The 15775-nt window shown below is 46.9% G+C and overlaps 1 protein-coding gene across 1 annotated transcript in view; it reads right to left on the bottom strand.

The window, feature by feature from the left end:
• Window positions 1-11719, bottom strand: part of FGF5 (fibroblast growth factor 5) — a 28580-nt gene extending 16861 nt beyond the window's left edge. Inside the window, exon 1 of the mRNA XM_063135364.1 lies at window positions 11362-11719. Coding sequence (XP_062991434.1) covers window positions 11362-11719 — 358 coding nt within the window. The remainder of the gene's footprint in view (window positions 1-11361) is intronic.
• Window positions 11720-15775: the final 4056 nt, after the last annotated feature.

Here is a 15775-nt window from a genome sequence, read left to right as displayed (position 1 = left end):
TCCCAGACAAGGGCCCCTCCACTTTTGATCCTGCACCCTGGCCACTCAATCCCAAGGAGACACTGTGGTTCTCTGACTCCAAGAAGTGGGCCTCAGACCCATCCAGTGAACAGGGAAGCCCTGGGGAGCATTTTCCAACCAGATCCTCACTCCCCAGACTTTCACCAGTCAGGAAAAGCCAGTGGGAAAGAGCACTTGCCCTTTAAAAAATGAACTGATGCAGCACTTGAGGGGGCGGAGTTCCCAGAAGGGCTCTCTTGGCCTGGCTATAAACACCTGTCAGTTGCTCTAAGCCAGTGCAGAGGTAACGTTGGTTTACTTAGCTGCAGGGTTGCTCTCCATGGTGCTGAACCAAGTCCCTGTGTCAGCATCTACAGTTCTGTCTGGGGTTCTTGAACCTGCTCTTCTCCACACCTACTTCAGCTATTGCCCAGCCCCGTGTCCCCTCGCCATGAACCATTGCCTAGTAGGGATGCTGGAATGGAACAGGACACCGATATGCCTAGTGACCATGCCTTCTCTGCCATCTGCATGTTAGGCATGGGTGAGAAGGGGTTCTATGCACACATAAGTGAGTGGATCTCCTCCATGCAATGGGATATGCTTTACATAAGGATCCTCTATAATGCAGAAAACCTCTACATGTGCATGTTGGTATGCATAGAGTGCATCTCATGCACCCTAAACATCTGTGTGACTGCTGTACACATTTACAAAGGGAAAGGGTCTAGACCTCTGAACATGTGAAGGCATCATTTGAACCTCCCTTATATAACATTAGTCAGCTCAGACCAGTGCTGAAGCAACACTTCCAGCTCTCAGTGACTCTAGTCTGATCTTGAAGCCTGCTCCTTAGAGAGCTCTCTGTGGTCCAATTCTCAGCTAACTGTCCTGCACCTTGACATACCTGACTAGAATACATCCCCCAGGTTCCATCCTGGAACAGGAGACCCTCCTGGTTAAGATTCGAGAACAACCTCCTGAAGCCCTGCTCAATCTGTGATGCTAAAGCCGCACCATCTCTCCTTCGAAAATGAGTTCTTCGCTTAGTTCATTGCATTGGCTGCCTGTATGTTTCCGAGCCCAATTCAAGGTGCTGGTTTTGACCTATAAAGCCTTACACGGCTTAGGACCACAATACCTGACGGAACACCTCTCCCGGCATGAATATACCCGGTCACTACGTTCAACATCTAAGGTCCTCCTCCGGGTGCCTACCCTGAGGGAAACTCGGAGAATGGCAACCAGGGAGAGGGCCTTTTCAGTGGTGGCCCCTCAATTCTGACAAGGCTCGCCTGGCACCAACATTGTTATCTTTTCGGCGCCAGGTCAAGACTTTTCTCTTCTCCCAGGCATTTAACAGCATTTAACTGCATATGCTGAGTTTTTAAACTGACCTCAGAATAGTTGGTTTTAAATGGATATTGTCTGTTTTTGTTTGTATTGTATGCTTTTCATGGTTTTAAATTTTGTATATTTCTTTTTAATGTTCACTGTTTTTAACTTTTGTAAACCGCACAGAGAGCTTCGGCTATGGTATAAAAATGTTAATCATCATCATCATCATCATCATCATCATCATCATCTATTATGAGCCCAGCAGAATGTGTCTTAAGCTAAATTATATGTATTTTAGGTATCCAACACAAAGATTTACACAAGCTTTACAGAGTTTAAAGCCTGAGCCCTTCTACTCCAGGGAAGTTGCAAAATTGTCAGGTGCCAGTCTTTCTGTTCTTGCTCCCATGCAGCATGAGTGATCCATAGGTGCAGCTGATACAGATGTGTATCTGAATGCACATCTGGTCCCCACAGAGCTTGATGCATGCGCCTGAGGTGCATCAGGGTACATATACCCATCCTAGCTGCATGGGCAGAAGCACAGTTCAAGCTGTATCAGAACCTCTGTGCCTCAATCAGTGTAATTGTCAAGCTGTATCTTGAGTGAGTCTCCCCATAGTCTTTCATAGGTATGACTCAATGGCGCATGATGGACCACAACATGAGGCCCATCTCTGCCTTTTATCACTATGGATTTCTATGGCAGGGAACTCCTCCTCCTGTTCTTGCATTATCCTGCCTCCCAATTCTTTTGGCGATTTGCTTTTGAAGAGAATGCATTTTGCTCTTGCCTTTGCCGCTCTGCTTCAAAGGGCTATCAAAAGTAGAAGAAAAATAGGAACAGATTTACTTTGCGTTGAAGGTGAACAAAGGTGATTCTGAAACTGCATAAAGATATATTATTTTTAAAAGAGAGAGAAAGGGGGGAGAGGGAGAGAGAGAGAGAGAGAAAGTGGGTACTATTTTTACATATCAATGCCAGGTTTTTGAATCACCCCTGTAGTGCTACGGAATTATGGAAGGAACAATCTAAGTGCTGGTTATGATGAGGTCATAATATGAGAGAGGAAGTGCACTGGCAAAAGAAAATGGATGAAATGGGTAAAGAGTATTATTACCCGATGCAGAAAGTTCTAAAGTTCTAAACTAAAACTGGTGCAGAATGCAGCAGCTATTGCTTGGCATTTGGATCATGTTACACCTCTTCTGCACCAATTCTGTGGGCTACCTATTGGTTTCTGGGCTGCTTCAGGTACTGATACTAGCCTTTAAAGCACTAAACAAAGAGTGGAGAACCTGTGGTTCTCCAGACATTGAGGAACTACTACTCCCATTATCCCTCACCATTGGCCAGTCTGGCTGGGGCTGATAGGAACTGGAATCAACAACATCTGGGATACCACAGGTGCCACAGATTCCCCAGCCCTGCCCTAAACAGTTTGGGGCTAGGTTATCTGAAAGACCACCTGCATCTGTTTGAGCATCCCTGAGCTTTAAGATTAACACCTGAGGCCATCTGGAGAACTCTGGAGATCCGGATTTGGCCCATGGGCTTGAACTGGCCCACACATACATAGAATTAAATAGAACCATATTGGTCCTCTTGGATTACCTAATAACCACTGAAATATATATAGCCAGAGTGTTCTCTGGCCACCGGGTGCATTGGTGGGGTATAAATGGAGCAGAGAGTAAGACAGAAGCTTTCTTCTCCAGCGAATGACCATGGTGCTGCTGCAAGGATAAGTTGCTTAGATCTGGTTGCCACATTCCCTGGTTTGTGAGCCTCTGTGTGCCCTCATCCCATTCCCATGACAGCTGATGAGACGGATAAAAGGCTAGTTGTTTAAGGCAGCCGTGAACTGGCTTTGGCAAAACAGGATGGTGTGCCATTGTCCAAGGTGGATATTATGGGCATATATGGTCAGAACCTGGGACATGCAAATGTCATCTGGACAACCGTTTAATTTTTGCATCACAGCATCTGCTGCAATAGTTCAATGTGTATTGATGATTTCTTTAGTTGATTGAATGGCCAAGCTGTTTGTAATGCTCACCTCTCAGCAAACTTGTAATTCTTTCCTTCTTTATTAAGGATGGTGAATTGGTATTGAGAAACAGTAAGTGTGTTTTGCACCTACATTTTAAAGCACCAGCAGTTTACACCAGTGGTAAAGTACTTCATTGGCACTAAAGAGAGAAGCTACTGTGTTTCTGCTTTGTTGTGCCTTGCCTGGTTGAAAAGAAAAGCTAACTAGGGTCAGCAGGAAACTAGCACTAAACTGCTAATGTGAATATACCCATTGATTTGGCCATGATCGCCCTGTTTAATGGATAAGTGACAAAACATTGGAACCCATACCAATACATAACTATTTATGGGTCGGTAAATCTGTAATGCTGAAATTTTGTTCAGGTTCACTCTTTCCCCCCCTTTTCTTCACTGTTAAGTTTATTCCATCCCATTTCTGCACGGGATTGCAATTTTTAAATAGTCAGCACAAAATAATACATGCATTTCCGTGCACATTTTAATATTACACAATTTTCTATACATTTTTTTAAAAATGTGCACATTTTCATGAGTGCTTTGGCAAATGTATATATTTTTGGCGCCTACACTGTACTCCTTTCGTCGCCAGCTGAAGACCTTTTTATTCTCTCAGTATTTTAACCCTTAATTTTAACTTAAATGTAAATTTTACTGTTCTAACTCTGTATTTTAATCTTATATCAATTTTGCTGTGTGGTTTTATCCTGGTTGTGCTTTTTATACTGTATTTTGTATTTGTGCTTTTAACCTGTTGGTTGTTTTATTATGGTTTTAATTTTTGTGAACCGCCCAGAGAGCTTTGGCTATTGGGCAGTATAAAAATGTAATAAATAAATAATTTTTTGTCAAGCGACATTTCAGTGACAACGGTAGCTTTTGTGCACATTGCCCCCAAATATACACATTTTAATGAACTATTTTAAAAACACACACATATGCATTGTGTGTGTCTATTTTTGAAATGCGCATAGTTTTGTGATGTTTTTTTAAATTTATTTTTATGCAGACTGTATTGCGACTGTTGGAAACATAGGGATTTGATGGCAAACTGTGTTTCAGTTCATGTTTAGGTTCAGGCAGTGCAGAAGGCCAGATCAACACTAAGCAGGATATAACACTCTGAAAATGTTTTAAAGACTGTATAGGGAGTGTGTTCTGGGCCTCAACAGTTGTCACTACTGTTATAAACCGTTTTAAAACAGTAGTGTAGATCCTACCCTGGTAAGTTTGCATTGAAATGCAAACTGAATAAATTTCTCACCAATCCCTATTTATGGGACTACACTGACTGTCAAAACAACCATTAAACTAAGAACTAAGAATATAGGAATGATGTAAAGCCAACTAATAGCACAATCCTATACATGTCTTCTCAGAAGCACGTCCCACTGAGTTCAAGATAAGTGGGTACATGATTGCACTCTAAATTAATGCAGAGGGCATGACTTTGTTTTCTCTTTTGCTTTCATTTGTGTGTGTGTGGGGGGGAGACCAATAGGTTCTGGCATTTGAGAATTATTGCTTTTGCTTGGGCCTTGCTATTTTCACAATTAATTTTCATTGTGCAAATATTTATGGGTACTGTAAAGAAATGGGCAGATGAAATATAAAAAAGAGTTTGACATCAAACAGCTGGAAGCAGATGGATAATTCAAATGAGCCACTCGATGAGAAGAGAAAAATGCGGTGAAATAAAGAGGCTGAGAAAAGTGGGGTGGATAGCAGCAAACTGCTGACACAATAAGCTTTTTTTTCCAGCAGGAACCGCTCAGCAGTGCCACACATGTTCTAGTTCTTGCTGCGTAAATAAAAGGCTTGGTTGAAAAGCATCAATATCTGTGCGGCATAAGAGGACGCATTGATAGCAGGAAGAAAAGCTGCCTAATCTAGCTATCTCCAAACCAATTATTTTGGAATAATTCCATCGCAGCCTCAGAGCTGGAGGGTTCCTAAAGGCCATCTAGTCCAACCCTCTGCCCCAAGTTCAGTCTGATCCTCGGCTCATATCATCCCTCGGGGTACCTTCTCGCTGTACTACATGCTTTAAGATTGGCTGGGGATGCCCTGCTCAAGGTCCCACCAGTGGGCTTGGGCCAGGATGTGGTGACTTGAGATAGGGCCTTCTCAGTGGTGTCACCTCAATTGCGGAATCCCTTCCCTGGAGAAGCATGATTGGGCCCCATATTGTTGAATTTTAGCTGACGATTAAAGACATATTTCTTCACCTGGGCTTTGAGGATGTATTCCGTGCCTGTAACTTGAATGTCTGAGACTGTGTGCATTGTATTACATTACTGCATTAGTTAAAAGGTTGGAAGTTTTGATTATGATCTGCAATGCTGCATTTTTAATTCTGTTGTGTACTATCCTGGACTTCTGTGGGAAGATGGTCCTTATATTAATATGGGCAGCAACAACAACAACAATGGCTCATGTCATGACCACTCCTCTGCATTCTAAAAATATTTTTTTGATATGGCTCAGTGGTAGATCACCTACTTTGCATGCAGAAATTTCCCGGTTCAATCCCCAGCATCTCAAGGTACGGCTGGAAAAAAAAAATTGCCTAAAACCCTGGAGAGCCATTACTGCCATTCAGTGTTGACAATACTGGGCTAGATTGACCAAGGGTCTGACTCAGTATTCGGCAATGTCCTTTGTTAAATGCTCAGGCCTGAGGGCCCAAACTAAGTGAGAAGTGTGTGATTCTGGAGCTTTATATCAGGCAGTGACACTGGATTGGCTCTCTGGTGACACCTGACTCCCAGGACCAGGAGGATTCTGGGTTGTGGTGATACTATCCCCGTTTGAATTTCTTTCTTTCAGCCAGTAGACCTGGTAATGCAGGAATGAGGCAGACATTGTATCATGAGGGGACCTAAAGACCTGATACATGGTGCTGGTGGTTATCTTAAATGGCTTGGGAGTCTAATACCTGAAGGAAAACCTCTCTCTATACCAGCCTGCTTACGTCTTAAGATCGTCTCAAAGTACCTTCTAACTTTTATTTAGGGCAAAATTTTCCCGTGTTCTGGTGCTCTAGCTGTGCAACACCCTCCCCACAGAAGGGCAACTTGTACCAACTTTGCAATCACTTAGGCGAGAGGTCAAACCTTTTCTTTTTTCCTGGGCGGTCAAATTGGTCTGTCTCTTCTGCTTGTTTTTACTGTCCTTGAATGCTGTTTTAGCAATTGTGTTTTGCTGTTTTATTGCGTTCTGTGGTTATTTTTGTTATTTATTCATCACCTTGATATCTTTAGATGAAGGCTGGTTTATAAATAACAAAATAAAATAAAACAGCCAGAACCCAAGGGGCATAAAATTATAGAGTTGTATTACTTCTTTGTGAGTAAATTGGTAGAATTGCTACTTTGCCTGTTTTTCTTCTTTTCTCCCCACAAATAAAACTTCTAAAAACTTACTTTTTAAAAAAAGAAAGAAAGAAAGAAAGAAAGAAAGAAAGAAAGAAAGAAAGAAAGATGGCCAACAGAAGGCCAACCCTGTTGCTAAGTCCTGAAGGGAAGTCATTCTCTACCCATGAGGCTGAGGCAAAAGACAAGATGGCGTCCCCCTGCCATGCCATGTACGAAAGCTGGACTGATAGTTTAATCCTTCTTCAACACTGATGACGCGGCAACATCCTCCACCACACCTAGGGTGACCATATGAAAAGGAGGACAGGACTCCTGTATCTTTAACAGTTGTATTGAAAAGGGAATTTCAGCAGGTGTCATTTGTATATATGGAGAACCTGGTGAAATTCCCTCTTCATCACACCAGTTAAAGCTGCAGGTGCCCTGCCCTCTTTTAAATCTGGTCACTCCTGCAGCTTTAACTGTGGTGTTGAAGAGGGAATTTCACCAAGTTCTCCATGTATACAAATGACACCAGCTGAAATTCCCTTTTCTATGCAACTGTTAAAGATACAGGAGCCCTGTCCTCCTTTTCATATTATTATTATTATTATTATTATTATTATTATTATTATTATTATTATTATTTATATAGCACCATCAATGTACATGGTGCTGTACAGAGTAAAACAGTAAATAGCAAGACTCTGCCGCATAGGCATACCATACTTGAAGGCAGCAGGCTAGCTTAGGGGCACAGGGCAGGCTGCATGGCTATAGGTCTCTCCTTCAATACCTTGCTGCCACCTCCTAGAATCTGCTGCCTGAGGCAGCTGTCTCATTCTGCCTAATGATAGGGCTAGTCCTATCCCACATCCCCATCCCACACACAGAGCTCCCAGGCTGAGTCCCATAGCATCTGACAATTGTGACCAACACTATGCAGGCTCCAATCCAATACACATTTATCCAGGCATTTAAGCTGGTGAAGTCGTACATAGAAGTCAATGGGGGCAAGGGCCATTTCCAGAAGTAGGTGTGGGACCTGCATTCATTGGCTTGCTTGCTTATATTTATACTCCTCCGTGGAGCTTAAGGTGGTGCACTTAGTTCTCCCCACATTTTATCCATATAACAGCCCTCTGAGGTGGGTTGGGGTGAAAGACAGTGACTGGCTCAAGGTTACCCAGAGAGCTCCATGACTGATGGGGGATTTGAAGCCAGGTCTTCCCAATTTTCATCTGACACTCTATCCACCACTCCACACTGCCACTGTAGGGTAGGTGTGGACAACGTATAACTCACTTGATGTTGAACTCTAGATTTTTGTGAACCGCCCAGGGAGCTTCAGCTATTGGGTGGTATAAAAATGCAATAAATAAATAAATAAACTCTAACTTCCATCAGTCCCATCCAGCAAGGCCAAAGTTCAGGGACTGTGAGAGTTGTAGTCCAACATCTGAAGGGTAGAGGGCTATACCATCAATCAGATTGTAGTCTTTCTTTCTATCTATCTATCTTTCTTTCTTTCTTTCTTTTTCTTGTCCCTTTTCCTTAAAGTGCTACAATGGAAATATGCATTCCATCGCATTAAGGAACTTTGTAACAATACCTTCCATGGAAATTTAGTTTAGGCCTGAAAATGCGGGAAATAATTCTGATTTAAATCCCTTTCCCCCAAATCACACAAAGAACATCTCTACATTAAGGGAAATCCCGTTGTTTACCCGGGGCTGTTGTGCTTCCTGGTTCTTTGGCGTGATTGATATGAGCTGCATTACATGGGAGGACAGGGGTGACAAGGCAAAAGATCCTGCTGCTTCCCGGGGCTTCTTTAAATGGCAGACTTGGTTGAATGGAGGGAGCACCTCCCTCCCTGCCTGGCATGTGTGCAAAGGAGCAGGGGGGGCGGAGTCTTGTTTTTGTTTATCTCCTTGCAGCCCCCAGGAAATCCAGGACTTATTTCTGAGTAGATGTAAGATGGTGTTGTAAGTTTGAAACCCTCGGCACACTTACTTGGGAGTAAGCTCCATTGAACACAATGGGACTTACTCCTGAGTAGACACATTGAGATCTGCCTCCCTTTGCTGAAGAATGGCATTTTACCCTCTTCTCCCTCCGATCAAAGTTTTTCCTCTGCAAGTTCATAGCACAATGCCAGGTTTACATGCTGCTGATTTTGTACCATTACGGGTTTATTCTAGCTTTTCTCTGGAAACTGTGGGAGACGTCCTGGTTATTGCCAATGTCATCAAAAGGACCCGCGAGCTTCTGTGCGTGGCCAATCATGAGCATGCCTTATTTCGCTCGTGTGAAGAAGCCCAAAGAGCCACGGATAAAAAGCCTTAAGGCTATAATTTGTACAGATCTGCTTATGTTACAACTCCCACTAACCATTGTATCAAACAATGCCACTCAATGCAGCTTACGGAAGCAATTAAATTGGATTAAAACAATGCATTAAAATACTATAAAACATTAATAATTATAGAAAAGTATTATTAAAAATAACACCCAATCCACCAGACCTACTTACAGGCTAAAGACTTTCTTAAATAAAGCATATTTTCCTGCCAGCAGAAGGACAGCAGAGGGGAGCAAACCTAGCCTCCCTTGGGAGGGAGTTCCACAGCTTGGAAGCCACCACCAAAAAGGCCCTGTCTTGTGCGGCTAACAAACATGCCTCTGAAGGCCGATATATTGAAAGAAAGGCCTCCCCTGAAGATCTTAGCACCTGGGCAGGCTCATATAGAAGAAGACAGTCTTTCAGGTAGCCTTGTCCCAAAGTCTTTCTCATTGGCTATCTTGGCTGGTCAGTGGGTCATCATAAAGATTTAAGAGTTGATATACTTGGATTCTAAGCACACCTGCTGTTCACTTCTGAAAATATTTACTCACAAGAAAATATTATTCAGCACAATAACTAATCTTGATAATCATGCGTGTGATTATAGCCTTATCGGTGGGGCGGGAGGATGGGGCCCCACCATTGTTGAAATATATCCATTTGCTTTTTCCTTATTATTCTCCATATTTAGAACTCTCTCCTAGAGAGTGGTGCCACCTCACTTTCATCGCCTTATTCCTCATTCTCCATTGAAACAAAGCTTAAATACCAGAGACTCCCTTCCCTTCATCCTTATATCAAGAGAGGAACCCAGGCAGAACCCTTCTCCCTGACATGCAAGTTTTAAATGTGCAATTTTTTTGGGATGTAGCAACATTCAAGCATGTGATCCTTCCACCTGCTGCCTGAAGTGGTCCAGGAAAAAGCTTGAACACGTGACTCTGTTAGATATATCAGCTGCCCCTCACTGTTCCTGCAGTTTCAGGTGCCTTTACAATCATCAGAGGCTGCCTTATTTGCATTTGGAGTGTTCAGTCCACTTCCAACTGCTCCTATTGGCCAAACATAAAAACATTTACATTTTCTTGTGATTGTTTTGTAGCTCATGGTGCCGCCTTGACTTTGCAATCACTTGCTGCCCAATCCTGTACATAGTTACTCAGAAGTATACCCCACTGAGTTCAATGGGGATTACACCCAGAGGAGTGGGTATAGGACTGCAACCTTGATCAGAAAAACAAATGGGACAGAGGTGAAATAAAGGCATAGGGGATTCAAAGGCAAAGAAGTCAAAATATAACTGTATGGAAAGCGAAAACCTAGTCTAGACTTCTTTTTCTTCTCTATGATCATAATGCTATAGATCCCTCCCACCCCCGGCCCATTTATTTTGCCTTGTTTGAACCATTGCACTAGTATAGCATGACCTCAGTTCCCAGCTCTCTCAAACCAGGTTATTACTTTGTATTGAGAGGGATTAATTAAGAATTGGTGGGTGTGTTTTGGGGGGTATTTCTTTATCCCCGCCCCCACGCACACAACCCAGACTTTGGTTCAGCCCATGCGAAAGCCAAAGTTTTAGGATTTGTGCTGACTAGGGGTGCAATCTTCATACCAGGCTGAAGTCCATGGTGAAATTCCTATCCCTTTAAGGCAGTGGTTCTCAACCTGGGGCACTCCAGATGTGTTGGACTGCATCTCCCAGAATGCCCCAGCCAGCTGGCTGGGGCATTCTGGGAGTTGTAGTCCAACACATCTGGAGCGCCCCAGGTTGAGAAAGGCTGCTTTAAGGCATTCCCATTTGAATGCTCTGGAGTCCACACATCCACTGAGTTTTCTGAGGATAGTCCTGCTAGTCTGTTGCAGCAAAAATAATAAAGTCCTGTGGCACCTTAAAGACTAACCAATTTATTCTGGTGTATATTTATGCCAGAATATATTGGTTAGTGTTTAAGATTGTTTAGTCTTTAAGGTGCCACAGGTCTCTTTGTTGTTTTTACCTGGACTTAAATAAGTCTGGAAGCCCAGTATATCATCTTAACCGAATTTACATTTATTGTATTAACTTCCCAGCCCTCTAGTCCCTAGGACTGGGGTGAGTAGCCACACTAAAGTCTCTTTTAAACAGGTGTACAATGGATTACAAAATGTGTTTACACACGCAGACCACTGGCCACCCACACTTACAAAACGCAAGGTTGCATTAAATGACCCCAGGCGGCCCCGGTTCCCCAAGCAAGGGGCGGAGAGGAGCAAAACGCACTTACTTAGGAGACTGCCTTGGTGGGAGCCGTTGACGTGCCCGTCGGGGTGGATTTGGAGATGGAAGCCGATGCCCACCCTGCAATAGAGGCTGCCTGTTCGGCGTCCGGAGGGGCTCCACTGGAAACTGCTCCTCTCGGAGCCGCTGCCTTGAACTCCCAAAGAGGGGGAAAAATACGCGGCAGGTGCTGAAGACGACGACGAAGTGGTGTTCCTACTTCCAAGGCTGCTTCTGCTGCTGTTTTCGGCACGGCGAGCCGCGTCTCCAAGTTGCGCTCTGGGGGGCAGCGTCTCCTTGTGTGCCAAAGCGAGGAGGATCAGGTGGCTGAGAAAGAGAAAGCAGAGGAAGAAAGACAAGCTCATTCTTCCAGAGGGAGGGACGCGCAGGGCATTTTGCGGCGGCGGCGGCGGAGGCGGCGGCTGCTGCTCCTGCTGCTGCTGCTGCTGCTCCTGCTGCACCTTCGGGACAAGCGGGCGGGCGCTCCGCCGCGCTGGGAAGGCATCGTCGGCCCGCTGGAGGGAGAGCGCGATCCGAGAGCGCGGCGCGCTGGCACGGAGATATTTATAACCCGGGTGATCTCACAGCTCTCCCTACATGCCTGGAGTCTAAAGGAGGCTCGCTTCGCCAGCCCTTCCGAGGCTGGGGCGGGGTGGGGGGAGATAGGGGGCGCCTCTCAGGACCCCCGGCGGGCGGGAGGAGGAGGAAAAGGGCGGCGGAGAGGCGAGGGTCACCCCTGGCCACGCCGGAGAGGCTCCGAGCGCACCAGGGACGCGCGGCGGTGGGCGCCAGCAGCGCTTTTACGCACCAGCGGGCTGATTTCCGCCCAGCCGAGACTCGCGGGCTGCGAATTATTCATACACCGAGACAAGCGGAATGGGCTCCCCGGAGAGCGGGGAGGGAGAGGCGACCGGGTCGGGAATGGGGCTCGCTTCCATTTTTTGGGTGTGTGTGTGTCCTACCACCAGCCTGCGTTCTCTGGAGGAGAACGGAACGGATCCAGAAGGTCTCCCCGGCGTTGTGATTCTAGGGAAGGAAGGCGACCGCGGCCAGGCCGGTTTTCAAGCCACGCAGCTCGGAATGACTCGATCTAAGCCGAGAAGGGTCCCACGGAGTTCAGTGCCACGAGATGTGTCGATGGCTACTAGCCAGCATTTGTGATTGTAAAACGCCTTGAGTGCCATTTTTTTTCCTGGTAGGAAGGCGGGGTACAAATCAAACAAATAAATAAATAACCTAGATGGCTTTGCAAGCGGAAGTTAGACACATTCAGGGGGGATGAAACCTGTATCTACAGCTCTCAGTCATGGTGGCTATATGGAACCTCCATGCTCAGCAGTAGTTTATCCCTGAATACAGATGCTGAGTGTAACCCTGCCCCCCCAAATACCCAAGTGTGTGTGAGTGTGTGTGTGTGTGTGTTACGTTTATGCCCTGCCTATCAGGGCTTCTAGAATCGGATCCTGGCATGGGTCTATCAAGGAGGGCTCTTTTGTGGTCTTAGACAATCCGAGTTTAGGCCCACCAAGGTTGTGAGTGGGGCTGCATAATGAAAAAAGAGAGAGTCGGGTGGTGGGGTGGTGGTGGTAAGTGAGTGTGCACTCGCTGTGTAATTTGGGGACACGGGCAGTGCCATTTCCCGATGCACTTTAACTTAGCAGTAGTCCCACTGTGCTCAAGTGGAGCTAGGACTGCCTTTCGGTGGCGGCTGGTGGCTCCGATGTCAGTGGGGGCAGTATGAATCCGCTCTGGGTTTGACAGAACTCTACAGGAGCTGTCCAGGGTGCTGGGCCTATTTTGAGGGTAGGGTTCAGCACTTTGGAGAGCCCCCTTTACAGTTCTGACTGAAACCCAGACCGGATTCAGTGCCTCACTGACAGCAGAGCCACCAGCCGCCACTGCAGCTGTGTTGGGCTACAACTCCCATGCTGGCTGGGGGTGATGGGTGTTGTAGTCGCACACATCTGGAGGGCACCGGATTGGGGAAAGGCAGCCCCACTGGGTGTGTTGAGGTGAGGACCGCAGCCTGAAGCAACGGGCCGCTTGCATCTGCTTCACTAGGGAGTGAGTCGCGTTGCAACCTACTTTCGCCGCGCGTGGGGGGTGCTTAGAGAGGCGCGCGGTGGGAGCGAAAGTAGTATCAGTGGCAGCGGCGAAACTGAAAGCCCGAGATTGTTTTTTTGTTTCCTTCCTAGCCGGGAAAGTACTGGAAGGGCGAATTCAGATGGAAAGTCAATTCAGGACTGGAAAAAGGGCGTCTGGATTGAATCAGGGAAGCCCATTCCCGTTGTTTCACTGGCACCCCGATCCGTGCGATTCTGTAGAGATCCTGTAAGTCGCACTGAGCTTGGGGTTGGTGAGGCGCTTCAGCTGCGTTTAAGATGGGCCGGCTTAAGGAAACCCAACCCAAATTCTCTTTGGAATAAGATGCCTTCATTTCATCTAGAGTTGCCTCGAACGCAGTGGTTTAACGGCTGAAAAGAGTCAGACTTCGCTCGTGTCCTCAGAGCTGGGGGGAAACACACACCCGTCCCTTGATCTCGAAAGTTCACGCCCAAGAGATGCTCCTCTGCACATGCTCAGAGGAAGGGTCGTCTTCATTACTGCTTCCTGTGTCAAGGGACGACATTGTAAAAGGGAGTCAGGATTTGGACCCTGGGGAACGTAAATTGCCTCTGTGACCTTTCTGGCACCCCCAAGGCAGTTTGGCTCAAGTGCATTATGGGGGAGTGCGTCGGGGTTATGGGGCTCAAGTGCGTCGGGGGAGCATATCGGCAACCGAGTGAACTGAGCTGCGAGTGGCGACAAATCCCAGGTCCTTTGCTGTGAATAAGATGAAACCGGATGGAGGCTGCGCTCCTGAGCCCCGCCGCTTGGAAGTCCTTTCTCCCCATTTAAAACCAATGGGGATGCATTTCCGTGTGCTTAAATGCCATTAAGGACTGGGCAAACTTCCGCTGAAGTGGCCAGGGCGTGGGTAGGACTGGCAGGACCGAGCTGCTCTGTTGAATTCCATGGGACTTCTGAATGCATCTAGGGTCAGACGGAGTTCCAGAGACCGCTTTACATTTGGGGCAAATGGGGCAATGACCGCCCCCGGCTGTCCCCGACCGGGCAGAGATCCCCCCCCGCCCCGCCATAACCAGATACTTTTCATCCATTGCTTCCAAGAACCCCATCTGGTCTTCTCCTTCCGTCCTCCGGCAGCCCACCTGCCCTGGCCTTAGCCCCACCAGCCCCCAGGGGCACCAGCCGCTGCTGACACTGCCCGAGCGCCCCAGGGCGACCCTGTGCGCCTCTTCTCCGAGGTGAGTCTCGTCGGTTTCAAGGAGCCTCACTCCCAGGTCTGTGCGTAGGCATCGGATTGAGCTCTCTACCTGCCCTTCCCAACATCGGCTCCCGGCACTACAGGTCCCATCATCCCAAACAGCGTGGCCCGTGGTCGGGGATGATTGGGACTGTAGTCCAATCACCTCTGGGACCCCAGACTGGGAAAGGCTGAGGAGGCTCGCCGGGGAGTTGCTTGGCCTCTTACCTGGCCAATGAATTATTCACCCAACGTGTTTGATGCTCAAACACGCACCTGGGCACGCGCTGCCCTCCAGCCGCCGCCGCCGCCGCCGCCTCCTTCCGCGCCTGTGCGTGAGACCTTGGCTGTCTCCTCCTCTGGATCTCTCTCTCTCTCTCTCTCTCCCGTTCTCAGGAAGGACCACGATGCATGATTCATTACCTTGCGCGCTGCCTTAAAACACGCACAAGCACCAAAAACCTGAGCGGGATCAAACTGCCTTCTAACTGGCACTTTTGGGTGAGCTGCTCAGCCTAAAAATAAGGAAAACGTTAGGATTTGGTCCACGAGTCTCTCTGGCGCACCTTTTCTTTCTTCTCTTAAAGGGGGCATGATCCAAGGTGAAGGGCTGCAGTTCCGTGGTAAAGCACACGAAGGTCCCCGGTTCAAGGGCTGAACTCTGAACGTTGCTGCCAGTCAGTGTCGACCATACTGGGCTTAATGAACCCAGGGCCTGACTCACTTTAAGGCAGCTTGTTGTGTTCCTATATAATCCCATACATTGATTTCAATGGCCTTAAATCATCCTCATGCTGTGCTGGATTGCGGAGATAAGGTTTAACTTTAAATTTTATTGTTTATTTATTTACATCCGGCCATTTTCTCCAAGGAGCTCAAGGCAGCACACGCAGTCCTCCTCCTCTCCATTTTATCCTCACAACAACAACAACCCTGTGAGGTAGGTTGGGCTGAGAGTCTGTGACTGGCCCAAAGTCACCCAGAGGGTTTCCATGGCCGAGTGAGGACTAGAACCTGGATGTCCTGACTCTCAGTCTGACCCTCTAGCCACTACACCACACTAGCTCTTAATGAGACCTACTCCCTAGTAAGTGTGCTTAGAGCTGCAGCTTCA

Source organism: Elgaria multicarinata, chromosome 10, assembly GCF_023053635.1.
Source record: "Elgaria multicarinata webbii isolate HBS135686 ecotype San Diego chromosome 10, rElgMul1.1.pri, whole genome shotgun sequence".
In the NCBI taxonomy this organism is placed as follows: Eukaryota; Metazoa; Chordata; class Lepidosauria; order Squamata; family Anguidae; genus Elgaria; species Elgaria multicarinata.
The sequence above is the reverse complement of the archived record's forward strand: the minus strand, read 5'-3'. Positions and strand labels throughout refer to the sequence as shown.